Genomic DNA, 24,707 nt, shown 5'->3' with positions numbered 1-24,707 from the left:
CCTGTCAGGTGTCCCAGCACAGGGCCTGGGCTGATAACCTTGGGAAACCAGGGCTCTCAACCTGGCCCACGGTCTTCAGCTTGGTGTTTGGCACACCCTGGCCTCCAGAGAGAATGAGGAGAGGACCAAGTGTGGTAGCAGAGCCAGGATCCCGCACAGGAAGGGAGAAGCCTGAGGGGAGCTCTCCCATTGTTTTGCCAGGGCCCTAGAACATCCCAGCTCCTGGCTCTTTGGAAGCCACAGGCCATATCTGGAAAAAACAGCCCAGAGGGGAGGTAGCTTGGTTCATCCAGATACTGCTGGAGGCAGATATGCTGGGGTGGGGGGTGGGCCTAGTTCTGCAAGAGCTGCCAGAAGGGGGTGCTGTGCCCCACTCGTGAGGCAAAGGCTCCTTGGGCCTGGAGGCAGCAGACTGAAGCCCTGGGACCCCAGTGTCCCTGTAGTATCTCTGAAGTCCTGCCATCCCATAGGATAGGGGCAAGAGTTCACAGAGCCCTGAAGTTTCAGGGACTACAGAAGGGGAAGCCAGGAGACCCAGAGTGAGATACCATCCCAGATGCACTTTTGACCTCGGCGGGGAGAACCTCTTCAGAGCGCATGCACAGACAGGGGAAAGGGCCAGAAAAGAAACCCAATGTTTGTGACCAAAGACCAAGACCCAGAGGTGAGGGGTTGGGGGGAGGGGAGGAGGGGGAGAAGACAATCTTAAAGGGAGAATTCCCTGAGAAGATCCCCCTTGTCTGGGGACAGGCCCATCATCTTCAACGCCATTTGCCCTGAGTGGGCAAATGTGGCCTCATGTGACTGCTCAGTCAGAGCAGTCTTCATCCCTTTAAGATGGCAGAGAGGGCCACACAGACGTGGTTAGCAGATGGAGGAGGGAGCAAGAGCGAGAAAAGGGGGGTTAGTGACAGAGACAGGACACAGGACACAGACACACACACACACAGCGGGCTCAACGCCTACCTTCTGGCAAACCTGAAAGACAGATTTCTAAAAAAACAAACAAAAAAAGACAAAATAAAAAAAGAAATAAAAAAAAAACAACACAAAAACCAACAAGACGGTATGTGGATAAGCAGGTAGGGAGTGGGCTTTACAGGTTCAAGGGTCACCCTGTTTGTGGAAGAGCCGCTCAGCGAGACTAGAGTCCCAGGCGTGGGATCTGCTCCCGCCCACCCTGCAGCCCTGCATCAGCATTCCAGGGCTGGAAAGGGGCAAGGCTTTTGTCTACTCCAGCTGAGCGGGCTGAAGTGCAGGAGGAAGGGCAGGCACGCCTGCTGTCTCCAAGCCTCCTGCGGCTTCCTGAGCACTACTAAGGTGGGAGAGGAAGGGGTGGAATAGAGACAGAGTATCCAGATTGCTGGATGCACCTCAAGAATCAAAACTGTCCCTTTAGGGTGGTGGGTAGCCAGGTATGAGAAACCTCATGAAAAGAATCCCCAACCTGATTCCCACACAAGAAATCAGTGCATTAGGCTGCAAGGGAGGCCGCCGCCCTGGGCCCCCCCACCAGCTGTTGCATTTATGGCCTTCATCCTGGCAAGCCTGGGCTGAAGAACATGGCTGTGGCACAGGGGAGTGGCTGCAGCCAGACTTAACCAACTGGGTTGGGGGAAAGGAGGTCAGAGAGGGCAAGACAAAAGACCAGGAAAAACTCTCCTTGCTGGCCCAGCCTGGCTCAGGCCTCATGACTTTGCAGCTGCGTCACCAAATATAAGTTTCCATGGGAACCCAGGAGAAGAGGGGGCTTTTATTTTAGCATCTGAGTTCACACTCTCCTAGAGAGGAGGCGGCATCAGCATCGGCCATCTGCTTGGGCCAGAGAATGAAGGGTGTGTATAAGGAGTTGGGGAGACCTAAGAGGGACTAGAAGGGTCTGGGCACCTCAGCTGTTGACAAAGATCCAATTTCTTAGGCTTCCAGAAGCCTCTTCTAACCCCAGGACCCAAGCCCAGTTCCAGGTATCCCCATCCCCACTCCCAGGTGGGTAGGAAGGCCTGGTCTCACACTCTGTCACCCTAATACCCCCACTTACCTTCGTACAAACTTGGAGGTGAATTTGCTGAAAATGCTCCCCGAGGCCCCCCGCCGTCCCTGGCTGTTACCAGAGGGAGAGGCTGGGGTTACACCGTAGGGCAAATTCTGCTGGTCCCGCACCTGCCGGAGCTGCCCAGCATGAAAGGTGCTTCGACTGGATACACCCCGAGGGAAATTAGTTCGGTCTGGGGCTCCACCACTGCTGCTGATGTTGTGGGCGGAGGGGGAGGCGACAGGGACACGCTGGGGGGCTGTGCTGTGGGAAAAGAGGTGGGGGTGGGGAAAATGCATCAGGAAATGAGAAAGCCATCACCACCAAGCACCTGGAGCCCTGGGGTGGGAACAGGGAAGGAAGATGCTAGGGCAGAGGCAGCCATCACAAAGGACACAGAAGGAAGGGTGTGACCACTGAGGACACTGGTAAGGAGGACATCTGGGTGAGGCGGAAGGAGATGGTTTGGGGGAGGGAGGGAGGCAAGGAGGGATACGTGTGTGGAGAGCAGTACAGGCTGGAGAGAAGTGGCTCCTTGGGAGCTAGGCAGACTGGAACCTCAAGGGGACAATGTTGACCAACCCTTAAGGATTGAGTCCCTGTGATGCTGACTGTCCCTGGGGTCCTAAGGAAGTCCAGGAAGGCTCAGAACAAAAAGGCTTCCTTCTGGAGCCTCAGGACGGCTTCTGGCATATCTGTTCTGAGGGAAGAACTGGAGGAAAAGAGGGGCATTAAGCTGTTTTTTGTTCCTTCCACTTCCTGGCTGCAGGGGACAAAGCCATTTCTTGTGGCTAAGATGACAAGAACAGAGCAGGGCCCAGGTGGGAAGAAATTGTTGGGGGCAGGGGGTGGGACAGGTGGAGGGCAGCAGGTGCACCAGCTGCCCCAGCACACTTGCCTGGGCCGCGGCACCTCACAGTTACTGTCCGTGGGGGGCAGCCCAGTGGCCTTGTTGGGGTGCACGGAGGCCGACATGGATTTCTGGTGCTGGCGGGGTCGGGCCGCAGAGACTGCGGCAGAAGCAGAAGCCGTGGAGGCCCGGGACCCTGGCATGGTTAGGCTAGGAGACAAAAGCAGCGGAGAGGCCTGGGTTAGGGGGGGTGGGGGCAGGAGGCTAGGGTTAGGAAGCAAGGGCAGGGTGGGAAGGGCCAGAGCTGGGAGCTCGGCAGGACGCAGGTCAGCCCTAGGGAGGAGCAGGAGCAGCAGCAGCAGGAGCAGCAGGAGCAGCAGCAGCAGCAGCAGCAGCGGGGACACCAGTCAGAGCTGAGGAAGGCCGAGCTGGGGAGTGGAGGACAGGGTGAGGAAGGCGAGGTAGGCCAGAGCCTGGGGGAGGAAACCAAAAGTGCAGGAAAGCCAACAGGAGGCAACTGCCTCCAGGCTGCACTGGTCTCCTAGGAATTCTAAGAACAAGGATGTTTCCTTGCCAGAAAGAGCAGAGTGTTGCTAAGGGGACTTTTCTTTAAGCTCAGAAGAGGCAGAGCCAGGAACACAATACAATAAGAGATGCTAATGGTCAAGGATCTTGGAGCTCTGCTATCATGGGCACAGCTAGTTACCCTCAGTGTGCAGACCCCTCAGGTGGGCATCTCAGTTCTGCCTTGCCCAGGAATTGAGGGGTGCCAGAATGATGCCTCAGCACTGACGCCTAGAGGAGCACGGTTGCCATGCCCTGGATGCAGTCAAGAAGCGAGAAGGCAGCCACGATGACCAGGGATTCACACGTGGTACAATGCAAGGAGCGGTGGCAGGAGCAAGGGGAAAGGAGATAGAGTGGGGTGGGGTGGGGTGGGGGAGTGGAGGGCAGGGAGGAGGTCTAGTGTGTGGAAAGCTGGACTGGACAGAGCCAGGACAGAACTCCAGGGAGCAGGGAGGGGAAGTGGAGCTGCTGAGAGATGTCACTGCCATGAGAAGTGGCTCCTGGGGAGCGTGGCAGGCAGGGCCCAGGCCTGCTCACCTGTCTTTGCCATTTTGGATGGAGGCCTGGCCAAGGCTGGCCCTCTCCAAAAGTGGGGAATTCCTGCTTCGATTTGTGCTGGTGGAGAGGACGCTGTTCTGTGGGGAACAGAGAAGAAGGTTGTGTCACAGAAAACCAGAATTTTACCGGCAGGTCACAGTACCTGCTTTCCCTCCACCAAGAGCAGGCACGGGTAGGGAAAAAATGGTTTTGCTTTTACTTTAGGGGCTGCGCTTTCTACAGTCTGCAAAAGTGGTCCCAGAGGAAAGGTCAGGTAGGCAGCCAAAGGGAGTGGGTCTGGACTAAGAGCTGCCTGGAGAGGACAGGCAGGAGGGGGGATGGGGAGGAGGAAGGAGGGGACAAGTGGCTCACCGTGGAGGGGGTGGGGGTGGTCTTCTTCCTCTCTAGGCCAGGCAAGGGGCTGGCAGGCACTTTGGCTGTGCTGCTGGCCTTCCGCCCTGACTCCCGATCCTCTTCAGGCCGCTTATTTTCTGCGTTGTTACTCTGAGTCTTCTTAGAGTAGGAATTTGAGGTGGGAATGGCAGGACCAGCTGCTGGGCCAGAGTGACAGTGGGAACGGGTAAGGAGGGGGACCCATGGAGTGCCCACCCTACGTGCGGTGCTGTCCAGTCTCACCAGCACCACTTCACAGAGGCTGAGGGAAGGGAACTGCCCAAGACCATGCTTCTAATAAGTGGCTGAATGGGGAGTAAAACTCAGCTGTGTCATCTAAAACCCCCAGAACTTGTGACTTCTCAGCAGAGGGGTGAGTTCCCACCTGCAACTCCCAAAAGCACTCACCCTGGTCGCTGAAGCGCCGCTGCTTGGGGTTGGCTGAGACGCTGCGCTGTACCTTGTGGGAGGGGGAAGGAGCACTACTATTGGTCATATCAGCTGAAGGCCGGGGCTTCAAGGTGATGGCATCGCCCTCCAGCTACAAGAACAGAAAAGGGAGGGCAGAAGTTAGGCAGAGATCCACAAATCTGTTCCAGGGCTCCTATGACCAGGCCCTGCAAGACCAATGTGCAACTGAACACTTGTGGAAACATGTACCTGACACAGATCCTGAGAGACACAGACAGAAACACCACCTCCCACAAAGACCCCCACCCTCAGAGAGGGATGCACACGCCACAGGAACACAGATCCAGACACAGAGACCTCTTGCATACCTCCTGGGCAGGCTAAGGTGAGAACCAAGAGAGGGAGCCAACCACCAGGGGGAGAGCAGGATGGAGAGGCCATGAGTGTACGTGGGGACACAGATGGAGATCAAGATGCCCATCCACAGACACCCATAGACTCAGAATAAGACATGATGACCCAGATGGACAGAACATTACTCATGAAGCCTCCAAATACACAGATGAGAGACTGGACATACATGCACACAGTTACACATACCCAGACACAAGTACCAGCCAGAAGCAACACACAGACTTGAGACTCTTATAAGAAAAACACAGGGACCCATGCACCCAGAGACCCAGAGATGCACACTTCTAAAAACAGAGAGACAAACATGGAAATATTTCCAGATAAACACAGAACTGACCCAGACAGACTGACTTAGACCCAGTCTAACCAACACAGACCGAGCCAGATCTACTCACCCATATGGAAACCCAGACCCAGGACCAGACCCCACCAGCTTCCCTATTCATTCACTGATGAAGATCAGTGAAAGCAAAGACCAGAGGACCTTGGCCACCAGAGCTCAGGCTTAAAATTCATCAGCAGAAACAGCACACCTACTCAGAGATGAGCTTCTGCCCTCAACGGGGTATAGAAGCATGGGGGTGCCACTGCCAGCAGGGCTGGCCAGACTGGGGAATGGAGCAGGGGCACACACCTCGGAGCTCTTGTAGCCGAGAAGCAGATAGGTGGCCATCACCTCGTTGTACCTCTGGCCCACCAGTGAGTCCTGGATCTCTTCTCGTGTGTAACCCATGGACACCATCAATTCTGCACGGGAGGGACATATAGTTAAGGCTGGTCCGGAATCCTAAGCAGGCTCAACCTCACGGCCCAGCTCAGCCTCACCTGTCCGCCGGGGGTCCTTGTAGTCAGGAAGTGGCTCCACATAAGGCTTTAATTCATCATCTTCGTGACCCACATTCATCCATCGATCTTTCATGATTTGCTGGGGAGCAAAGTGAAGGGGAAGGGCAGAGAGGAAGGAGACTCAGAGTGAAGGTTTCCTTGGGAACCCGGGACCTTCTGGCCAGCTGGGCTCTCAACTGCTCACCTCTAAAGTGCCTCTTTTGCTGGGATTGAGAATGAGAAATTTCTTAAGCAGGTTTTCACAGTCCGTGGACATGTAGAATGGAATACGGTATTTTCCCCTCAGTACCCGCTCCCGCAGTTCCTGCAGGAGGGAAACTGAAATCACTCCAAAGCCAAGGTTAAGAAACCCAATATCCGGGCTCCTGAGAAACCTAATACAGTAGGGGGCAGAGAGCTAGGGACATGGCCCCTTCCCAGAGAGGCGGTGAAGTCAAATATCCTGAGTCCTCTGGTCTGACCAGCCTAAGGCCTGCAGTCCTGAGTGCCTTGGGGGGATGAATGGACACAGAGCTGATCCCATCCCTCGAAAGGAGAAATGAAGTTATTACACTGGATGCAGAAGACCTTTAACTGTTACTTTTTGCAAGCCCTTCTCTGAAGCTCTGGTGTGGGAGAAATGTAGAGAGGTGGCAAAGGTGAGAGGTCAAGGGTAAGACCAGAGGCTGAGAGAGGAAATGAGAAGTAATAAAAATAATCTCAGCCTGCGCTTCACTCCACCTTGAGGTTCTGTCCATCAAAAGGCAGAGATCCGCTGACAAGTGTGTACAGGATGACTCCCAGGCTCCACACATCCACCTCGGGTCCATCATACTTTTTGCCCTGGAAGAGCTCTGGGGCAGCATAAGGGGGACTGCCACAGAAAGTATCCAACTTGTTCCCAAAGGTGAACTCGTTGCTGAAGCCAAAGTCTGCAATCTTGATGTTCATATCAGCATCCAAGAGCAGGTTTTCTGCCTGGGAGGTAAGACGGAAAATGTCAGGGAACCAAGTAGACCACACGAAGGCACTGGACAGGAAGGAGCTGAGGGGAATGGAAAAACAAACAGGAAGTCATCTCCAGTCTTAGGACTTTTTCCACCAACTCCAGGGCAGCCCTTCAATCAGTGTGAACAGGCTGGGCTGGAGGAGGGCAGCGCAGGCCACTCCTCACACAGGCAGCCATGTGAGAGCTAGGATCTGAAGGCTCAGAGACGCTCTGAGCTGCAAAACCTTCTGTGCCAGGCCCAGGTTAATCACGGTCATGTCTGTGAGGACTTGGCCAGGAGACCCATAGGCAGTCTCACATTCTAACATCTCAGTGTGCACATACGTCTGCAAGCAGCTGTGCCGCAGGCGTGAGAACAGTCAGCGTTCTTCCCACAGTCAGCCGCCAGGCTGTCTGAAGGACCAGCAAAGGCTGGAGTGCTCCTTCCGCCTGGCAGCACTATAAGGTGATGGCCCAGGGGGGAAATGGCTGAGAGCCTCTGCCCGCTGGCTGGATCAGGATCCTAAGCCCAGTCGTAAGGCCTACATTAGAAGCAACCCCAGGGGCTTCCTCATTTCCAAAGTATTAAAGGCCGGTGCTTCCTTGAATGCTCAGACCTGATGGTTATGTCATGGTGAATGGAGGGGCACAATGAACCACCGGGCCCCGACTCAAAGGTGCAAGAGGGAGAGCATGCCTACCTTTAAGTCTCTATGAACAATAAACTTCTGGTGGCAGTACTGCACAGCAGACACTATCTGAAAGGAAGGAAGAAGCGTTAGCCCAGAGCTGCAGGGTAGGCCATAGGGGCCAGCAGAGCTGGGACCCTAGGACCTCATGCCAAGCTGTCACATAGATAACAAAGCCCAAAGGACCCTTCAAAGGCCACTTACAGACAGGAAGCCCCTCCCTGTATGCCAGACCTCAAAAGGCCAAGGTCGGACCCATACTCCAGGGAAGGAGTCACACCCACCTGGCGGAATTTGGCTCGAGCCTCTTTTTCTTTCATCCTGCCATGAGCCACTAGGTAATCAAACACCTCTCCTATAAGAGATAGGCACAGGCCTAGGTCAGAGCTGGTTGGGGCTGGGGCAGTGGGTGCACAGCAGGAAGAGGCAGGTCCATACCTACCTCCACTGGCGTACTCCATGACAAGGTAGAGAGTTTTTTCAGTCTCGATCACTTCAAATAATTTAACTACAAGAGAAAAAGCCAAGCCATATGTCAAAAAAGTAGGAGGGGCCACACATAGAGGCCCAACATGTACAGGGGCATTCTAGGGATGAAAGGTCCCCCTTTCGCACCCCCCTTCCCGAGGACAAGTTCCTCTCAGAGCAGCCACACTCAGGGCAGCCCCACGTGCCCAGGCAGAGCTGCATTTTGAGCTGGGCTTCCCCAGAGGCGCCCTTGAAGACGGCGGCCTCAGAAGGCGAGGGCCTGGGGGAGAAGGATCCATGCTGGGAAAGGGGCCCTGATGTAGGAGAAAAGGGCGGAATGACAACTGGTTCTCACCTATGTTGGGATGATTCAAAACCTTCATTATTCTTACTTCCCGGAATAGCTGAAAAATAAGATAATGGGGGTCATGCTTGCTCAACTTGCTTTCCTCAGGTCCCCTCCAAAAGAGTCACTGCTAGGATTCTTTTTCCAAAAAAGAAAATGGGCAAGGAACAAAAACAGGGCAGCTGCCTGCATCATCCACATCCACGCCCGCCTCTGAGGGCTGAGAAGTCAGGAGGAGGGAGAGCAGGAGGGTCAGCGGGAGGGAAGCTGGGCTCCTGCTGCCTGTACCCTGAAGCTCAGCACCTGGGTAAGCCGGGCTCACCCTCTGCTGCAGTCTACCCAAATCCTGCCCCCGCACGGCAGACAGATTTTGGTTGGGTGCCTCTGAAGGAAGGATTGTGAACCCATGTTCAGAATATTCAGAACTAAAGTTCAGTGACAGAGAATCCAGCTTGCTCTGTGTGAGGGGTGGGGGAGTGCTGAAGGGGGACCCTGTCACCTGATTTACAGAAGTCAGAGGGCTCTGCACTAGTGGGCAGGCCTTCCTCTCCTGGGCCCCTGGGATGGGGACAGAAGTCACTCCTATATATAGCTGGTGCCAATTTTAATCAAATCCACCTCCACACACTCACGCTCTCTTTGTGAAACAAAATCAGGGACTCCGAACCATACATTTCCATAAAGGTGACAGGAATGAACTCCATCCCCTCTGCGGAGGCCAGAGAACGGGAGGTGGGGTTTTTGTAACTTCCAGGCCTCACTACTTGCACAAAGAGCAAAACTAGTTTTCTTGGGGTGGAGGGTGGGTGAGGTCTGGAGTATAGTTTATGAAATGAAGTGAACATTTTTTTCTTTAATGAAATCCCAGCAATTTCATGAGCTGGAAAAGAGAAGCCGAGACAGGCTTTCCATTCTTCAGGAACCTGATTCTGACCTTGGCTCCCTTTCTTTCTTTTTTTTGTTAATCTTCACCCGAGGATATTTTTCCCATCGATTTTTTTAGAAAGAGTGGAAGGGAGGAAGGGGGGGGTGGAGAGAAACATCGATGTGAGACACATTGATTGGTTGCCTCCTGCAAGCACCCTGACTGGGGCTGGGGAGCAAACCCGAGACCCTTTGGTCCGCAGGCTGACGCTCTAACCACTGAGTCAAACTGGCCAGGCTTCTCTCGTTTTCTCCCCCCTGGTAGTCGTCTTGAATGAAGCAAAAAAAACCCTGGACCCCACCTCAGGGGCACTGATGGGAAGCAGCACTGAAATGGGGCCCCGAGACAGCTGCCAGGGTTCTTTCCCGGAGGGTGTCCACATGACCTGGAAGGGCGTTCTCTTGGGAAAGTGTGGATGGAGTTTTCTGGGCTTGTCTAGAACCCTGAGGGGGCTCTATTCTTCAATGTCTGTCCTTTAGGGATCATTGCTGGGATAAAATTTAGACAGTCATTTGGCCAGAATCAGATTGGCTTTGGTAACAGAGGGTGTTAAAAGACAAATGGCTACATCTGTCTGGTACTGGTGCCTTCCAGCCAGTCAGGAAGAGGCAGGGAGGAAAAAGGAGGTGGGCCTGGCATCGGCAGTTGAGCATCGACCTAGGATCCAGGAGATCGCAGTTCGATTCCCTGGGCACACGCCCAGGTTGTGCGCTCAATCACCAGTCGGGGTGTGCAGGAGGCAGCTGATCAATGCCTCTCTCATCACTGATGTTTCTATCTCTCTCTCTCCCTCTCCCTTCCTCTCTCTGAAATCAATAAAGATATATTTTAAAAAGGGGGGGAGGGGTGGAAAATCAGATGGCCTAGCTGACTCTGGCAATCATAGTGATGGCAGGCTGGACTGCTCCAAAGACCAAGTGGCCCACACCAAGCTGGCTTTTACTGTGTAGGGTCTGAGCCAACATGTCAAGAGTAGCCCCCTTTCCCTTCCTTCTGAAAAGCTCCAAGCAGGGAAGCCCTACTGATGACAGCAATGTTTCCTTTGAACCAAGAACCTTGAGGGGATCCCACGGGTAACAAAAAATAGAAAACACTTTGGTTTTGGCTGTCAGCATGTCAGGGCACCTCAACCCACACACTCTCAATTCCGAGAGCGTCTCTCTCAATAACAGCCCCCAATTCCTCGTCCCAAGCTTCCCAGTGTCACTGTGCACACAATGTGCTCATGAAAAAAAAAATTCAATCTGCCATGAGATGAAAAGTACTAGGTTAATTCAGGTCAGAAACTGGAACTAGGGTCAGCTGGAGTATGAGGACACAAAGGAAATATGACTTGACCTGAGTAAGGGCAGCTTTCTGGGAGCCAAATGGGAGAGTTCCTCCTCCTACCTGCCAGGGCCCAGGATGGAAGGAGAGGACACAGAGGTTCCAGTCCTACAACTGGTCACTAGCAAGCTGTCCCCCTTCAGCAAACGAAAGTCTCCTTTTCTGGCCCCTACCTACTTTTCATAGTTTCGTGAGCAAGGAGGTATGTGTTCCCACCTGGAGGGTTTCCCCAGCCAGCTAAGTGAGACCTTAGTTTCCCACTGTAAGTCAAGAAGAGCAGGAGAAGACCAACCTCATCACTAAGACTACATGCACATGGCCCTGTGACTTTTAGCCAAGGGGAGCCTAGAGGTGAGAAGAAAAACTGGGAGTGCCTGTACTTAGTCTGCACTCACTGTCACAGGTGTGAAACAAGTTTAGCTTCTAAAACCCGTCTTCAATACCCATTCTCTAAAACACAGCTGGCACAGAACCCAGTGGCTGGTTCCTGTCTCCCCTTCTCCCTGTGCTTCCAGAGTGACCCACCTTCCATCATTCCGGATCTTGGAATGTGTTTCTAGTAATGGCTACAAACATGTGTTTTTGCATAGGGCTGGCCAAAAGCCAAAAGATAACAAGGTGCAGAAGTAGGTCAGATAGGTAGGCCAAGTGGCTGGGAAGGGCCAGAAAGCGTTCTACAGAGCCAGTGCCTGTGGCCAAGAAGCCCAATCAGGAGGAGCCAACACAGATGATCCAGCAAAAGCACTACAGGTAGCAAAACCATGGAGAGGGATAGTGGGGACAGTGAAATGACCAGAGAGTTTAAACTAGGGATTCAAGAGAAGACTCAAATGGGGTCAGTAGGTCACTGACCCCTTAAGAGAGGGTTTGAAAAGGAGATGCTGTCTGCTTACTTTCTGGAGGCTGGAGGAGTTCAGTTGAGTCTTGTCAATGATCTTCACAGCTACCTGAACATGAGACAGAAAGCCCAAGATTACCCCTTTGACCAAACTAAACCCAGGACTCAAATCTACCTCCTCCCTTCTATTCTACCTCCTTTTTGTCCCATCCCTCTAGGCACTCCCATTTGTTCAGATCACATTTCCATCTGGTAAACAAGAGATTGGCTGTGGTAGCAGTCCCACCACTACCTACGGGGCTCCTAACAGTTGGGAGGTGCTGCCATGTTCCCCACCCCAGCGCTTACCTCTTTCCCAGTCAGGATGTGCCGAGCCAACTTCACCTTGGCAAAGTTACCCTTGCCAATAGTCTTGAGGAGTCGATAATTGCCAATATGGGGCTGCTCGTCAGCAGAGGTGGCTGAGTTGCGGCCCCGCAGCATGTTGGACTTACTGCTGGGCTTGGAGTCGAGGTGTCCCAAGGTGGGCTGCAGGAAAGAAACATGTGCATCTGTAAGTATGCTGCCCTTCTAGTTCCCCACATTCGTCCTCTTGCCTGTTCACACCGTGGGAAGGCTGCATCTCAAAGGCAGGAGTAACACCATCAGAATGACTTTGACGCACTCACTGCCACCCAACACTTTACATTTACCTTTACTATTTCTCACTTGGCATTGATCTGTTGTCTATCCCAGTGGAATGGAACTTTGAGAAGACTCATTTACTCACTGTTACATCCCAGCAACTAAGCAGATTGTGTTATGGCAGCTGCTCAATGAATTCTTGTGCAATGAATGAACTGAATGACAGGGTCTGAGCAAGGCAATAGTCTGCCCTTCTTAGACACCCCACCGCTCAAATAACGGTGTGAAGAAGCAGAAATAACGACAATGGCACTGAACAGGTATATAAACATAACACAAAAAGGGTATGGTCCAGGTGAAAACATACGAAGATTTGTACATTCCTCAAAGGGCTAACTAAACACAGAATTACTGCAACCCAGCAATTCCACTCCTAAGTACATACCCAAGAGAAATGGAAATGTACGTCCACACATGTATATGCATGTTCATTCAAAATATCCCATATTCATATAATAGCCAGAAAGTGGAAATGACACAAATGTCCATCAACTGGAGAACAGATAAACTGTGGAATATCCACATAGTGCCCTATTTGTTGGCAATTAAACATGATGCTAAGTGAATGCAGCCGGTCACAAAGGCCCACATATTGTATGATTCCATTCCTATGAAATGTCCAGAATAGGCAAATCCATAGAGACAGATAAGAGATTCGTGGAGGTCTAAGGAGGGCGGAGAAGGGTGAGGAGATTGTGGTGATAGATACACAGCTCTGTGAATTTATTAAAAGACATTTATTTGTACATTTTCAATGTGTGAACTGTATGGTATGTGAATTATATTTTGGTATAACTGTTAAAAGTCTGGTCTGAGTCTTGTCTAGAGCCCTGATTTATCTCTCAAAGAACACCTGACGCCATCACTCCAGCACACTGGGACAGAGCTACTGCCAGAGCCTCATCTCAGAAACATCCACAGCTGCCTTGGAAAATTCAAGGAGACTATTTGGAGGGGAGCAGGGTGACCAGAGGAGTGTGAGTCAAAGTTCTTCCTTTCACAGCCCCTTCCGGCTGTAAGTGAACCAAGTCCACAAAAACCACAGAAGAAAAGAATGACTTGGTAGCACCCAGGAACTGTCCAGGGTTCCTGAGCTTCCCCAACCAGATGCTTTTTGGGCAGAAAAACACCACCACAAAGTAAGTATCTGCCACTGACGTTTCCCCTTCTTCATTGTGTCGGTGGAGGGCCTTTCTTTCTCTCTGCTTAGTAGCTGCTGGCTGGTTTGGGGTGAGCTGCTTGACTGAGATCCCAGAAGCACATGGGGTTGAACCTTCAAGGAGAAAAGATCTCATGTGTACGATAGATTCTGAAAGGAGAGGGTCCTGACATCTCAGCAAAGTCCCTTTCAACCTCCTTGGCCTCTCAGGGAGAGTTCTCTCTTCTGCAAGTGGGAGTCCCCAAAGCCTTTGCTGTCTGTACACTCCAGCCTATAGAGCTCTCTTGCCCTCTGGTGTCCAGATAGCCCATAGCTCACCTAAGCCTGTTTGGTCCTCAAACAGCATTTGCTAGACCTGTAGATTTTCAATTATTTGCTTTTTCCCCTACAAAAGGAACTCTAGGGGTCATTCCCCTTGGAGAGAAGAACATTTCTAGGCCCCACTAGTACTTGCTCTGTCTACCAAAGGGCACTATGAGTCACATCCATCAGGGTCCTGAAGGTCTACTTCTCATTCTCAGCTCCATCTCCCTGCAGGTGCTGCTAGATGCCTACCAGGGCCCTTCCTTCTGTCCCAACTCCCAAGAAAGGAAGATGGGTGGAAAAGTTTCCTTGGTAACCTCTAAATCACCTCTGGAGTTTCTTGTCACTCCCACCTTTCCTGAGGATATGATTTGGCAGTTTTTAAGCCCTCAAAATTTGGAATAGGGATTTAGCATCTACCTGAGGATTTGGGCCATCTGCCCCTCTGAAGCCAAATATTAAGAAAGCCTATTGCCTGTCATGCACTCTGCTCTGCCCATGGTGTTTCTGACCCCAGGGGCTGGTCTGTGTGGCATAGGACAGCATTCCCTGCCAGGCTCAGCTGCACGCTGGACTTCAAGGAATGACCACAAGAGGGGTTTAAGAGTAGGTGCCAGAGACAAACTGCCAGGTTTCAAATCCTAAATCTGGGACTTACTCAGCACGTTAGCTTTATTATTATCAACACCGTCCTTAAGAGGGAGAAGAGATTATTACAAAGGGGGAAGGAGACCATCCAAAAGATGAAGATGTGGGGTGATCCCACACATCTGTGCCAGGAGATGGTCTAGTGGACGTCGAAGAGCTTTGTTCAATACAGCTCACCACCTGCCACCTACTACATTGCTTCCTTATCTATAAAGTGGCAATAAACTATTCCCTACTTCACAGGGGGCAGGTGAGAGAATACACATAAAATGCTTTACACAACAATCAGTAAAGAGCAACTATTACTGCTATTATTTTTAGTTCCCAAATACTACTGCCTGAAAAGCCAGAAGTCTTCTTGTCAACAAGACTTCGCATCCAAGTTGAGTCCTCCAGAGCCAGCTGCAGCCCAGATGGAGACTGACAAGAGATGCTATGGCCCTCCCGCTGGAGAGAGGTCCAGACTGAGAGTTGGCCGCCTTCCCCTCCGGCTCCTGTTGCTGGCCTACATCAGCACTCCTACACTTCACAGGAGGGGACTGGACAGGGCAGCTGGGAAGGACTAGTTCCAAGCTGGGTATCCAGGATAGTAAAAGAGTGAAGATTCTGCTTGTCTAGGACCCAGAGAAGCAGAGCACAATAGCGTGCTTGTTGATCCCCTGCCCCAAAAATCACCCATCCCTTTTAAGACTGAACCACCCAACTCTCAGGACTCAAAGTGTGTAGCTCGTCTCTTATCCCCTTGGCCTCTTCTAAGTTGTAGTATGTTTCCCACAGCAGGGATGTGGAACAGGGTGAGGAGAGTCCGCAGGGAGAAAGTACAGAAATGAGAAAAGTCTCAGTAGAAAACGTTTCTTGGACACAGGCCCCACATGAGGAGGCTTCGGAAGGCCCAAGAGGAGGTAAGAGAGTCCCTTCCATGATTCTGACTAGGCCCATTCAGCCTGGACCCGGATCTTACCAACAGGGCAGAGGGCTGAGGACTAGCTGCCCTTGCAGGCGAACTAAACAGGATCTGGCCAAAGCCACGCTCTCCCTTCTACCTCTAGCCTCCTTGCTTACATTAGTTTAAGACATGGGCCACCAGACAGTCCTAAAGCTTTGGCTGACACAACACCCCAGACAGGCCCCAATGTCTGAGGCAACCGTCTGTTGCAAGCAGACCCCATGGCTCTCAGGCAGCCTTCAGAAAGAGCACAGGGGTCGTCCTTCAGGGCAGTGCTTAGAACCAAACAGCAGACCACACAGGTCACTAAGCGGGCCTAGTTCAGAAGTAGTGCCCAAACAGCTTCGGGGTCCTCGATAAAGAGAACACAGGACGTGGGGATAAAAGGAAAGAGCCTTCCATCCAGTGGGCCCTTCAACCCGGAATCTCAGAACTTGGCCTAGGCGGCTGCCAGGCTTGCCCGGAAGACAGCCTCCACCCCGAGAGGCCCGGCGCTGACTCAGGTAAGCAGGGGCCCTTCCCTAATGCTGGAGGCACCTACTGCCAGCTCTCCCAAGAAAAGCTCCGCTTTGGGGCTCTGCAGTCGAGTATCCTGAGGCCTCCCCACGGCTGGGAAGGGGCCAAACTGGGAGGGGTGACAAGCAGGCACTCCCTGGCTGGGGCAGGGGCAGAGTAAGCCCCAGCATTGTGGAGTGGAGGGAGAAAAGTGCCCCTTGGGCACCAGCCCTGGGCGATCGCCCCAGATCCCCGTCTCCCCTCACTGTAGTACCAGAGAGCCCTCCCTGGGCCTCTGCCTATCACCACCCCCTTCCTCTCACTCTGTTGAGTCTGCTGACTCGATCTAAGGGAGGCTCTTCTGTTGGTGGCTGCTCTTCCTTTCCTAGTCAATGCCTCTTCACCCTTCCCATGAATTTTACTAGCCTGTGCTAGTGCCTGTCTCCGTTCACCAATTCTTTAAAGATCTTGTGTTTGGGTGTGAGGGGAAAAGGAGGAAAGGGCAATCCCAGAGCAAAAAAAGAGGAAAACATACCCGGCTGGAGAAAGGGACAAGGACTACCAGCAACTTCCATTCAGCAGAGCCACAGCAGAACCTGTCAGGCAGTGAGGGCAAAGTACAGAGGCCGGGAAGAACCAGGCCCAGGGCGGGGGCTGCGGCTCCAGCAGCCACCCTTACTCAGCCATAGCAGGCGACACCTTCCACCACCTCCTCAGTGAAAAGTAGCGAAGCAGCCAGGCCCAGCGGCTCCTGCCTGGGAACCTGGGCTGTGTCGCAACCGAAACCACCACTAGCAGAGAGAGACGGGGCTTGGCAAGGAGAGCAACGAGGACAAAGCCCGCGGCTGCTTGCGGGCCAGGCCCTGGTAGCCAGGAAATGCATGCAGTTCAGGACACTACACCAGGAGCAAGGTGGGAGGAAAGGGGCAGGAGGGGAACAGGAAGGGAGGGAGTCTGAGAGAGAAAGAGGCGGGTTTAGACCAACTTCCTTCTCCCTTCCCCTCCCCCTCCCCGGAAGTGGGCTGCCCCACCCTCCCCAAGGTGCTTTGCTGGGTAACAGCTGGGAGAGGGCGAGGAGGAGACTCTCACCAGCCAGGGCTGTCATAAAGTCCTTATCTCACCTGCAGCAGGTGGGACCTGAGAAAGAGCTAAAATCAGCAGCAGGGAGAAGGTTGTGAATCAGACATGCTGACCTGGAGAGGGGCAAAACCAGCAAACCATCCAACAAGAACAAGAGTGGGGGACAGGCAGGCAGGAACTAGCCATCCAACAGTGGCAGATGGACCCACTACTCCACAAAAAGCACTGTTTAACCTCAGAAAAATACATACCCAACTCATACACAAAATATTTTAGACATAATTTCAGGGAGTCTGGAGATCCAGTGAAGCCCCTTAGAGGTCTATGGGTTCTAGATTAAGAACCTTTGCCACTGATAGTGAGATGTTTAATCCTAAATTTTACCCAAAGGCTGGAGAACAAATGAAATGTCCCCCCAAGTCCCCTCCATCCCTGATTCTGGGAGTCTATCCCTAGGTTCCCAACCACCTCCAGTATCCATCACCCCCTACTTCCTCACAACAATGCTGCTCTCTTTATAAGCTCTGAAGGCCTAGGGGCAACAGGGGCAGCCATTCCTCACACTTTCCTCTTGCAAAGCTCCTGCTCACCTTATCTGTGCTCTGTGTTCTGGTCCTTTCTTCTAGTTCCCTGATATACTTCCCATTCATTCCACTACTCTAGGTTAGGATCTTTCTCATGAAGCAACTCTTTAAAGATCCCATGCTGATAAGCCATAATCCTCTCTAAGGAAGGGCAAAGCCTCCTCTGTGCCCCTCCCCCCCCCAGCACCTGAGCACAGACACCTGGAGATCATACAACTTCAATGTTTGCCTTACATATGAGATTAGGCATTTCTGATACCACTGATGGCCAGCATGTACTGCCTGTGTTCTCCACACCAGAGGCCAATGGGGTAGGTAGGACCCTCATTTTACAGATGAGAAACTGAAGCACAGAAATGAAGAGACGTGCCCAAGGTCCCACAGCCTCCCATGCCAAGCTGGGAACAGAGCCCAGGGCTTTTGTGGTCACGTAAGTACTCTGCTGACCCTTTACCAAAAGAAGGTAAGTCCCTGGCTCTTCCTCTAGACTAGAAGACGGGTAAAGATGTGAAGAGGCAGGAAAGGTGCCTGGGACCACAGGAATGCCAATGTCCGGTTAAGGTCAGTAGTGGACAGCTGTTTGAAAGGCCTACCCAGGTGGTCCCATAGCAACCCTTCCTCTTATTCCTTCCCAAAGTGGGCCTTGATCTCAGTGGAAGAGTTCTGGGTTTATTCTGGACCCTGGGCTCAGGCTGGCCTGGGACCACCTGCCCCTCTACTCAGAAGCCAGAGCAGGACCAAAGGACTTTATTTTTCTAAGGCTTTGAAAAGTGTGACTGAAAGATTGTTTCCTCAATCCTATTTGTGGGAGGCAGTAAGGGGTTTTCTATACTGAGGAAGTACCAAGCACTGACCTCAAAGAGAGGCTGAGAAAGATGGGGTAGGACTGAGCTGCAAGTCACATGGCCCTGGCAAGCCAGTAGTTCTTTAACCCTTCCTCCTCTACAGCATCCAAGAGCTTTCTTTGCATCTTTTGATCCTGAGTTACTGTCATTCTCAACTGCCAAGAGGCAATAAACCAGTGAAGAATTCTGAGTAGGAGAGACCTTATAAAGCTGTGGTAAGCACTGACCAGTGGAGAGGCTGGATACAACCCCCACACCCCTAAAATTAACTGTGATGGCTCCACCTGGATGCCTCCCTGACAAAGGAGACAAGCGGAGCCTGAAACTGAAGCACAGAGTGAAAAGCAAGGGCAGGGTCTTTGCCCTTTAGCTCTCTGGGCTGCAAGCCTCATCCCAAGGCAGGGTGACAAGCACTGCAGCCTGGGCCATGAGGGGAGCAGACTGCCAGCCTCAAAGCAGCCACGGCTGAAGCCAGGGCCTGCCTGGGAAGACCAGCAGGCAAGAGCTGACCTGGCATGAGATCAGAACTGAGCCACCTCCAGCTCACTCCCCTTAGTTCATGAAGCCACAATACAATGAGCAGCCCTCAACCTCCTGTCGTCAGAGTCACTTGAAATGCTGGGCTCCTTTTTAAACATGGTAGACCCTATGGAGCAACCAGGGTTTCAGAGGCTTTTAGCACTTCACCCCTGAGAATTTGCTCACTGCGGTCTGGTGTCTATGTCATTCCCCAGCTATTGTTGTCGACTTAGCAAACCTTTGTTGAGTGCCTACCTCTGGAGCCAGCCGTTTTGCAAAGTTCAGAGAGATCTGGTTCTGGCCTTCTAGAAACTCAGCGGAGGGGAACTGTACATGAGACTCACTATAGTGTCTCTGCTCGCTGTACTGGGGTGGAAGGGCTCTGGAGCAGATGGACATCAGTGGGAGTTCTGCCTTTGCTCCTTACTAGCTGACTTAGCAAGATTACTTCTCTAAGTCTCAGTTTCCTCACCTGGGACATGAGGACATTAGTTGGACACACTTCACAGGATTAGTGTGACTATGACATGAGGAAATCCACGCAGTGTTGACTTGACCACAGTGCGTGGCGCAAGGTAAAGCCTCGACAATGTTGCCTATGATTTCACTTTCAGGTAGGAATCTTTTTTCTCATCTCAAGGGGTTCTCTGAGCCCTAAGAAGAGCTATAATCTCTAAGATCTTGACAACAAGGATCAGAGTAGCAAAGCTGGCATTCCTTCTAGAATCAAGAAGTCATAATTCTACTATGGCTGGGCTATCACATAAAAAAGACCCTTTCCTAACATGAAACCACTCCTGCCAAGGGAAGCAGGTGAGCGAGTGAGAAGCTGGCCCCGCCTCTGCCCTGAGTACCCAGAGGACCAAGTGTGCCTGTTCTTCCCTCCTCCTGTTCCTTAACTCCTTCCTCCCAGCAAAGGCCCAAGGAACAGCTGGCAAACCCGTACCACATGGTGCCAAGGACTGAGGGAAGCTCACACTGCCAGCCTCACACTCCATTCAGCTCCTCCCGTACCAGTGGGTTACTGTAACCATGGAGACCAACAAGTTCCTCCATATCACAGGAGAGCCAGCCTGCTAGCAGCCCAGGGCTCTGGGGGAGGCAGAAGGCAGCCTGCAGCAGAAAGGTTTGGCTCATTTTACAGAGGATTGTTGGGAGCTAATGGAGACTAACCAGTGCAGCTGAGGTTCCTGGGCCTCCCTCTAACTTCCTTTTCTGTGAAAATAATTTGTTTTTAGCATACTGTCTGGTGGTATCTGGTGTGGTAGTGAAGGGCGTCCTTTGGAGTTAAACAGACCTGCAGGGGGACCCCAGCTCCACCACTCTGGGGCAGTGTAGAAAAGGGATCAGAACTGTGAGATGAAGAGCTACAACAGATACATGCTAAAAGCAAAGCACCAGCTATCATGTGATGCCTTCTTTTCAATGGTCCAGGTAAACAAACCCTCTCATCCCTTTTGTTCAAAGAATCACCCAGACACCTTCTTAGTTGAGAGTGATCTCTCCCTGTTCTGGACTCTCACACCCTCCTATCTGCACCCATTCGTTGCTTCTGACTTTGTGTTTCCATGAGCTCTGAGCGATCAGAGACAGTGGCTCGCTCACTCTTAGTGCCTAACAGTGCCTGCACCTAGCTGGTCCATGTTAATATACTTACAGAATCAAAGAGGTACAACTTTTTGGTCCTTAAAGTCACCCTACCCCTGTATCCAACCAGGAGATAAGACAAGAGTAGAGGAAGGAACATCAAAACCTCCTGCCACAAGACCCCTTTCCCTCTTTCAAGATATTTGTTGCCCTCTGAAGTTGGTTGGTTATTGTCTGCCCGTCCCACTGTCTTATTCATGGCCCATAATAATGCCTAAGCACACAGCAGAAGTATTCAATAAGGTACTGAACAAAAAAATGTGTTCAAGTGAACAAGTGAGGAAATGTGTTAGGGCGTCACTGGTATACTCTGCAGACAACTTCCAAGGGGCAGTGGCTGCGAGATCCCCTCTCCCATGGACAGATGACATCTATGGAGCATTAGTTCCACTAGCAAGTTTTCTCAGGTGGGAATAAAACCTTGGTGTTCTCTCCTGACACAAAGCTCAAGGCAAAGGTGGTGACCAAGGTAAACTAGAGACAGATTCAGATACAGGCACAACCCAGGACAAGCATGCCCCCCTCTACACACATCGTCATTTCTGCCCCCTCAATCAAGCCCAAGCACTCCTTTCATCACAGAGGGGGAACACTCTCCTCCAAACTTCCAGCTGCCCAACCACCAGGCTCTCCCACTTCAGACAGTTTTCTCTGCTTCTCTAATTCAATTCTCTCACTGCTTTGCTATCAAAACCGCTGTGTCTTGCTGTGACAAGGCAATGCTGCTGGAAGCCATTCTAAGAGGTACTGATTTGGGAAAGCAACAGTGACTTACAGACATGTAGGAAACATTTATTTACTGTTTGTCACATTGAGAGCTCTGCTTTAATATTTCTTCCTTGAATCAATGTACTGATCATAAGGCCCTAGATCTAGGGGCAAAAAATGTCACCCATACACACCTGCCTCCTGTCATGCTGCATAAATCAGCAATCCCCCCCGACCCCTCCCCCAAACTGCCTCCTGGTACAGAAAAGCAAAGGAACTAAAAACAGCAGTTGGGGAGCTCAGTTGACTCACCCAGCATAATCATCTCCTCCCAGAATCTCCCATCTTCTCCTAGGGTTTTTGCCAACACAAAATAAAAAAGAAGCACGACATCTTAAAAAACCACACACAAAAACCACACACACACACACAACCAAAAAATACCTCTCAGCGTTTATGCAACAGTCTTTCTACCTGGGTGCAGATTTAACCCTTTGTCTCTGCCCTTTCCAATGTGGTTTCCTAAACCATCTTCATGCTGAGCTGCAGAGCAGACCCAGCTCTGCACTGGGACAAGGGCCTTTGGGGTTCTACCCAGTCAGCTCCACACACCGGGAGGTGCTGAATAAGGCAGGTGCCTCTTTCTACTGCATCTTCCTCTGGAAGTGGAAAAAATATTGCTGTTCCACTCCTCCAGTTTCAAAGAGGGAGTTGAAGGAGGAGGAAATGTCAGAAAAAACACTGGGACAAAGTTTGCTGCCCCAGAAGTCACCATGGCCAAAGGTCAGAGCTCAAGCAGAAGAAAAGACACTACCTAAGGCCATCACTGCCACTCTCCCCTCAGAACTGTTCCCTCCTAGCTGGACTGCAATGTGGCTGCTCCATTTAAGTGACCATTAAAAATCCAACTGGGCTGCTCCTGGTCATGGGCAGTGCTATCTTCCTCCCCCAGCAGATCGTTAAAAAACCGAGTAGGTGAGGGCACCTCTTTGAGTGCTACCTGACGATGGGTCAAATCAGCCAAAACTGAGAGGTCAGTCTCACCTGTCCCTCGGAAGTCACAGGAGATGTGTGCAGCTCTTTGGCAACCTTTTTGGGTAGGAAGTGGTGTGTGTTTCTTTTGGTCATTGTCATTTGCATATAGGACAACTTTTGTGATAGTTGGTGCTATGACTACAAAGTAATGAGGACACTTCCACAAGCACATGCAAATCTTTTGCAGTGTATAAGAAATCTCCAACTCACCAACAATTCTGCTCCAAGAAGGAGCTATTTATCCACAGAAACATGTTACAAATGGAGGTGGTGTTCTCAGGTCAGCCCATGAGGGTCCGCCACTGTATCTGAGGTAGTATGTTAACCATAGTCCAGAACAGGGGAAAGAATTCAGTGTTCCCACATGGAACCTAGGAACATATTTTTGTTCTGCAAGCAGCATGGGCAGCAGAAACGGGGGTTCCCTAACCTTCAACCTGGGATGAGGGCTTGAAACAAGAGGACTTGAGGTGAGAGAGGGTTGTTACTTCAGAGTATTTGGGGTGGCTGAGTAGGACAAAAGGTCTAAGGAGATACAAACCCCGGCGGAGATGAGGAATGAAGCAAGAAAAGGAACCGTGAGTGGGTACTGCCTCACAGCAGAAAAGGGCTAAGAAAGGCCAGGCAGAACTTCCAGCTAGAGAGAGAACAAAAGGGAGCCTGGGGCAGTCCCCTGGGTATCAGAGCAAATCCTCTTTAGAACAGTCTTCCCTGCTTGGCAACTGAAGCCCTGAAGCCGGGGAAAGGCCTCATACCCACCTCACGGGGTCTGTCGCTGCCACTGCAGTCTCGACCCTGGGCCGAGGGCAGGACTGCCGGATCCTGTTACGAAGTGGCCATGACAAGGGCAGGTGCCTTGGCTAGCTTGCCAGATAAATGGAGGAGGGCTCATTGGTCAGAAGTTAGGTGGGGAAGATTGAAAAGCACAAGCTTCCCAGTAAGACTGAGTACATGTCGGCTTCTGGCTTTAGGCCTAGGTTGCCCTGAAGCCATACACTGTTCATTTTCTGGTGGCAATGACAGTTCTACTCCAGGGTGCCCTAGTTGTCTGTGCACTTGGCCTAGGAGTAGAATATGGTAAATGAGATGACGACCATTTTCCATTACAAGTGTCTTCTTAAAAAGCACTTTTTATAGTTAATGCATCTTTGCAGATAGTGTCCTAGGAAGAGAGTCTCTAAGAGAAGGGAGTGGTCCATAAAAGGCCAGCTTAGCCAAAGCAGCAGGGAGACATGGGTTGGAGGTTTGAGCATTCTGACCTCTGTGATACGAAGCTGGGAGCAGGGCTCTTTGGTACAAATCCAGCTCATGTGCTGGTGGAAGCCCTCAGGAACTAGGACCACAAATTAACAGGTGGGGTTGGGGAGGAAGCGGGCGACTTTGGGGCATTGTTAGATGTACTACTGCAGACAAGAGAGTGCTGGTTATTTTGAAGGACGCAAGCAGCCAAGTCTGCAGCTCTTCACCTCCAAGGGCAGGGAAGAAAGGGTGGCTACAAAAGGAATACAGATCCTCCCAACAAATCCTGAAGGGCAGCTCTACTTGCCAGTAGGCATGGTGGCTTAAATAAAGACCTGGAGAGAAAAAGACCACCCAGGATACCTCCGGTAAGAAGAATCTAGCTGGGCAGCAGGAAGCCACTGCTACATATTCTGTTGTTCTGTCTAGTCCGTACAACCACCAAGGACAAAGACCCCATAGGCATAAAGGGGTCTCTATCAAGAGAAAACAAGATTTTATAAAGTCAGAAATTACTGTATCTCCAACACCATCCAAAACACTTAGAACAATGCCTAGCATATATACTAAATGCCCACAATATGCTATTATTATAATAATTCCATATGCTTCCCTAACTTATTCTGTAGGTTGCCAGTGGAGGATTAAAGAAATGGCTTTGGGCTTTAACTTATTTACCCAATGATCACCGCAAACGCTCTATCTATAAAAAGAGATGGATCTTTTCTAACTGGCCTAGAAGAGCTCTAGAGTAAAAGGCCAAGCTCTGACGACCTATTCTCATGGCTCATACTTGAACCTGGGTTTCTTGCAGAACCAGAAAAGTATCCAGCAGCTCAAATGTTTTATCCCCTTCATAAAAGTCCACTCTATTCTCCCCTGATAAAAAGCACTTTAAACATACATATCCCTCCCTAGGAAAATCCAGAGTATACAAGACGGCTCTTGATATATACAATGCTGGCAATTGTGCCAAGATTTTCTAGGTACACAAACCTGGAAACTTTGCAAATCAATAGTCACAATGGGAAATGTGACTAGCATTTAAGAAACACACACACACACACACACACACACACACACACACACACACACACACACAGTGTGGCTAGAGTCCCCAATTGCTATGCACTAAAGAGGGCTGCCTCTTCAGTTGTGAGATGAGGAGAACCTGGGCGAGGGGGGGGGGCGGCGGGACGGGACTGA

General features: G+C 51.4%; 1 protein-coding gene across 13 annotated transcripts in view; it reads right to left on the bottom strand.

Moving 5' to 3' along the window:
• The window catches only part of MARK2 (microtubule affinity regulating kinase 2), a 53,356-nt gene that overhangs the window by 3,914 nt on the left and 24,735 nt on the right, over window positions 1–24,707 (bottom strand). For 3 of the 13 annotated variants that reach the window (XM_081153421.1, XM_081153427.1, XM_081153420.1), the window contains exons 2-17: window positions 11,958–12,137; window positions 11,665–11,718; window positions 8,530–8,578; window positions 8,149–8,214; window positions 7,991–8,061; window positions 7,719–7,775; window positions 6,771–7,007; window positions 6,235–6,354; window positions 6,030–6,129; window positions 5,839–5,951; window positions 4,788–4,920; window positions 4,359–4,537; window positions 3,987–4,084; window positions 2,931–3,092; window positions 2,039–2,296; window positions 967–993 (exon numbers count right to left, since the gene is read on the bottom strand). In XM_081153421.1, coding sequence (XP_081009547.1) covers window positions 967–993; window positions 2,039–2,296; window positions 2,931–3,092; window positions 3,987–4,084; window positions 4,359–4,537; window positions 4,788–4,920; window positions 5,839–5,951; window positions 6,030–6,129; window positions 6,235–6,354; window positions 6,771–7,007; window positions 7,719–7,775; window positions 7,991–8,061; window positions 8,149–8,214; window positions 8,530–8,578; window positions 11,665–11,718; window positions 11,958–12,137 — 1,904 coding nt within the window. Of the gene's footprint in view, window positions 1–966; window positions 994–2,038; window positions 2,297–2,930; window positions 3,093–3,986; window positions 4,085–4,358; window positions 4,538–4,787; window positions 4,921–5,838; window positions 5,952–6,029; window positions 6,130–6,234; window positions 6,355–6,770; window positions 7,008–7,718; window positions 7,776–7,990; window positions 8,062–8,148; window positions 8,215–8,529; window positions 8,579–11,664; window positions 11,719–11,957; window positions 12,138–16,379; window positions 16,457–24,707 lie in introns of those variants that run through there. The other 10 variants (XM_081153423.1, XM_081153422.1, XM_081153416.1 and 7 more) reach the window with 6 other exon arrangements.

Source organism: Miniopterus schreibersii, assembly GCF_964146895.1.
Source record: "Miniopterus schreibersii genome assembly, chromosome: 12".
NCBI lineage: Eukaryota > Metazoa > Chordata > Mammalia > Chiroptera > Miniopteridae > Miniopterus > Miniopterus schreibersii.
This window is presented reverse-complemented; position numbering and strand designations above follow the sequence as displayed.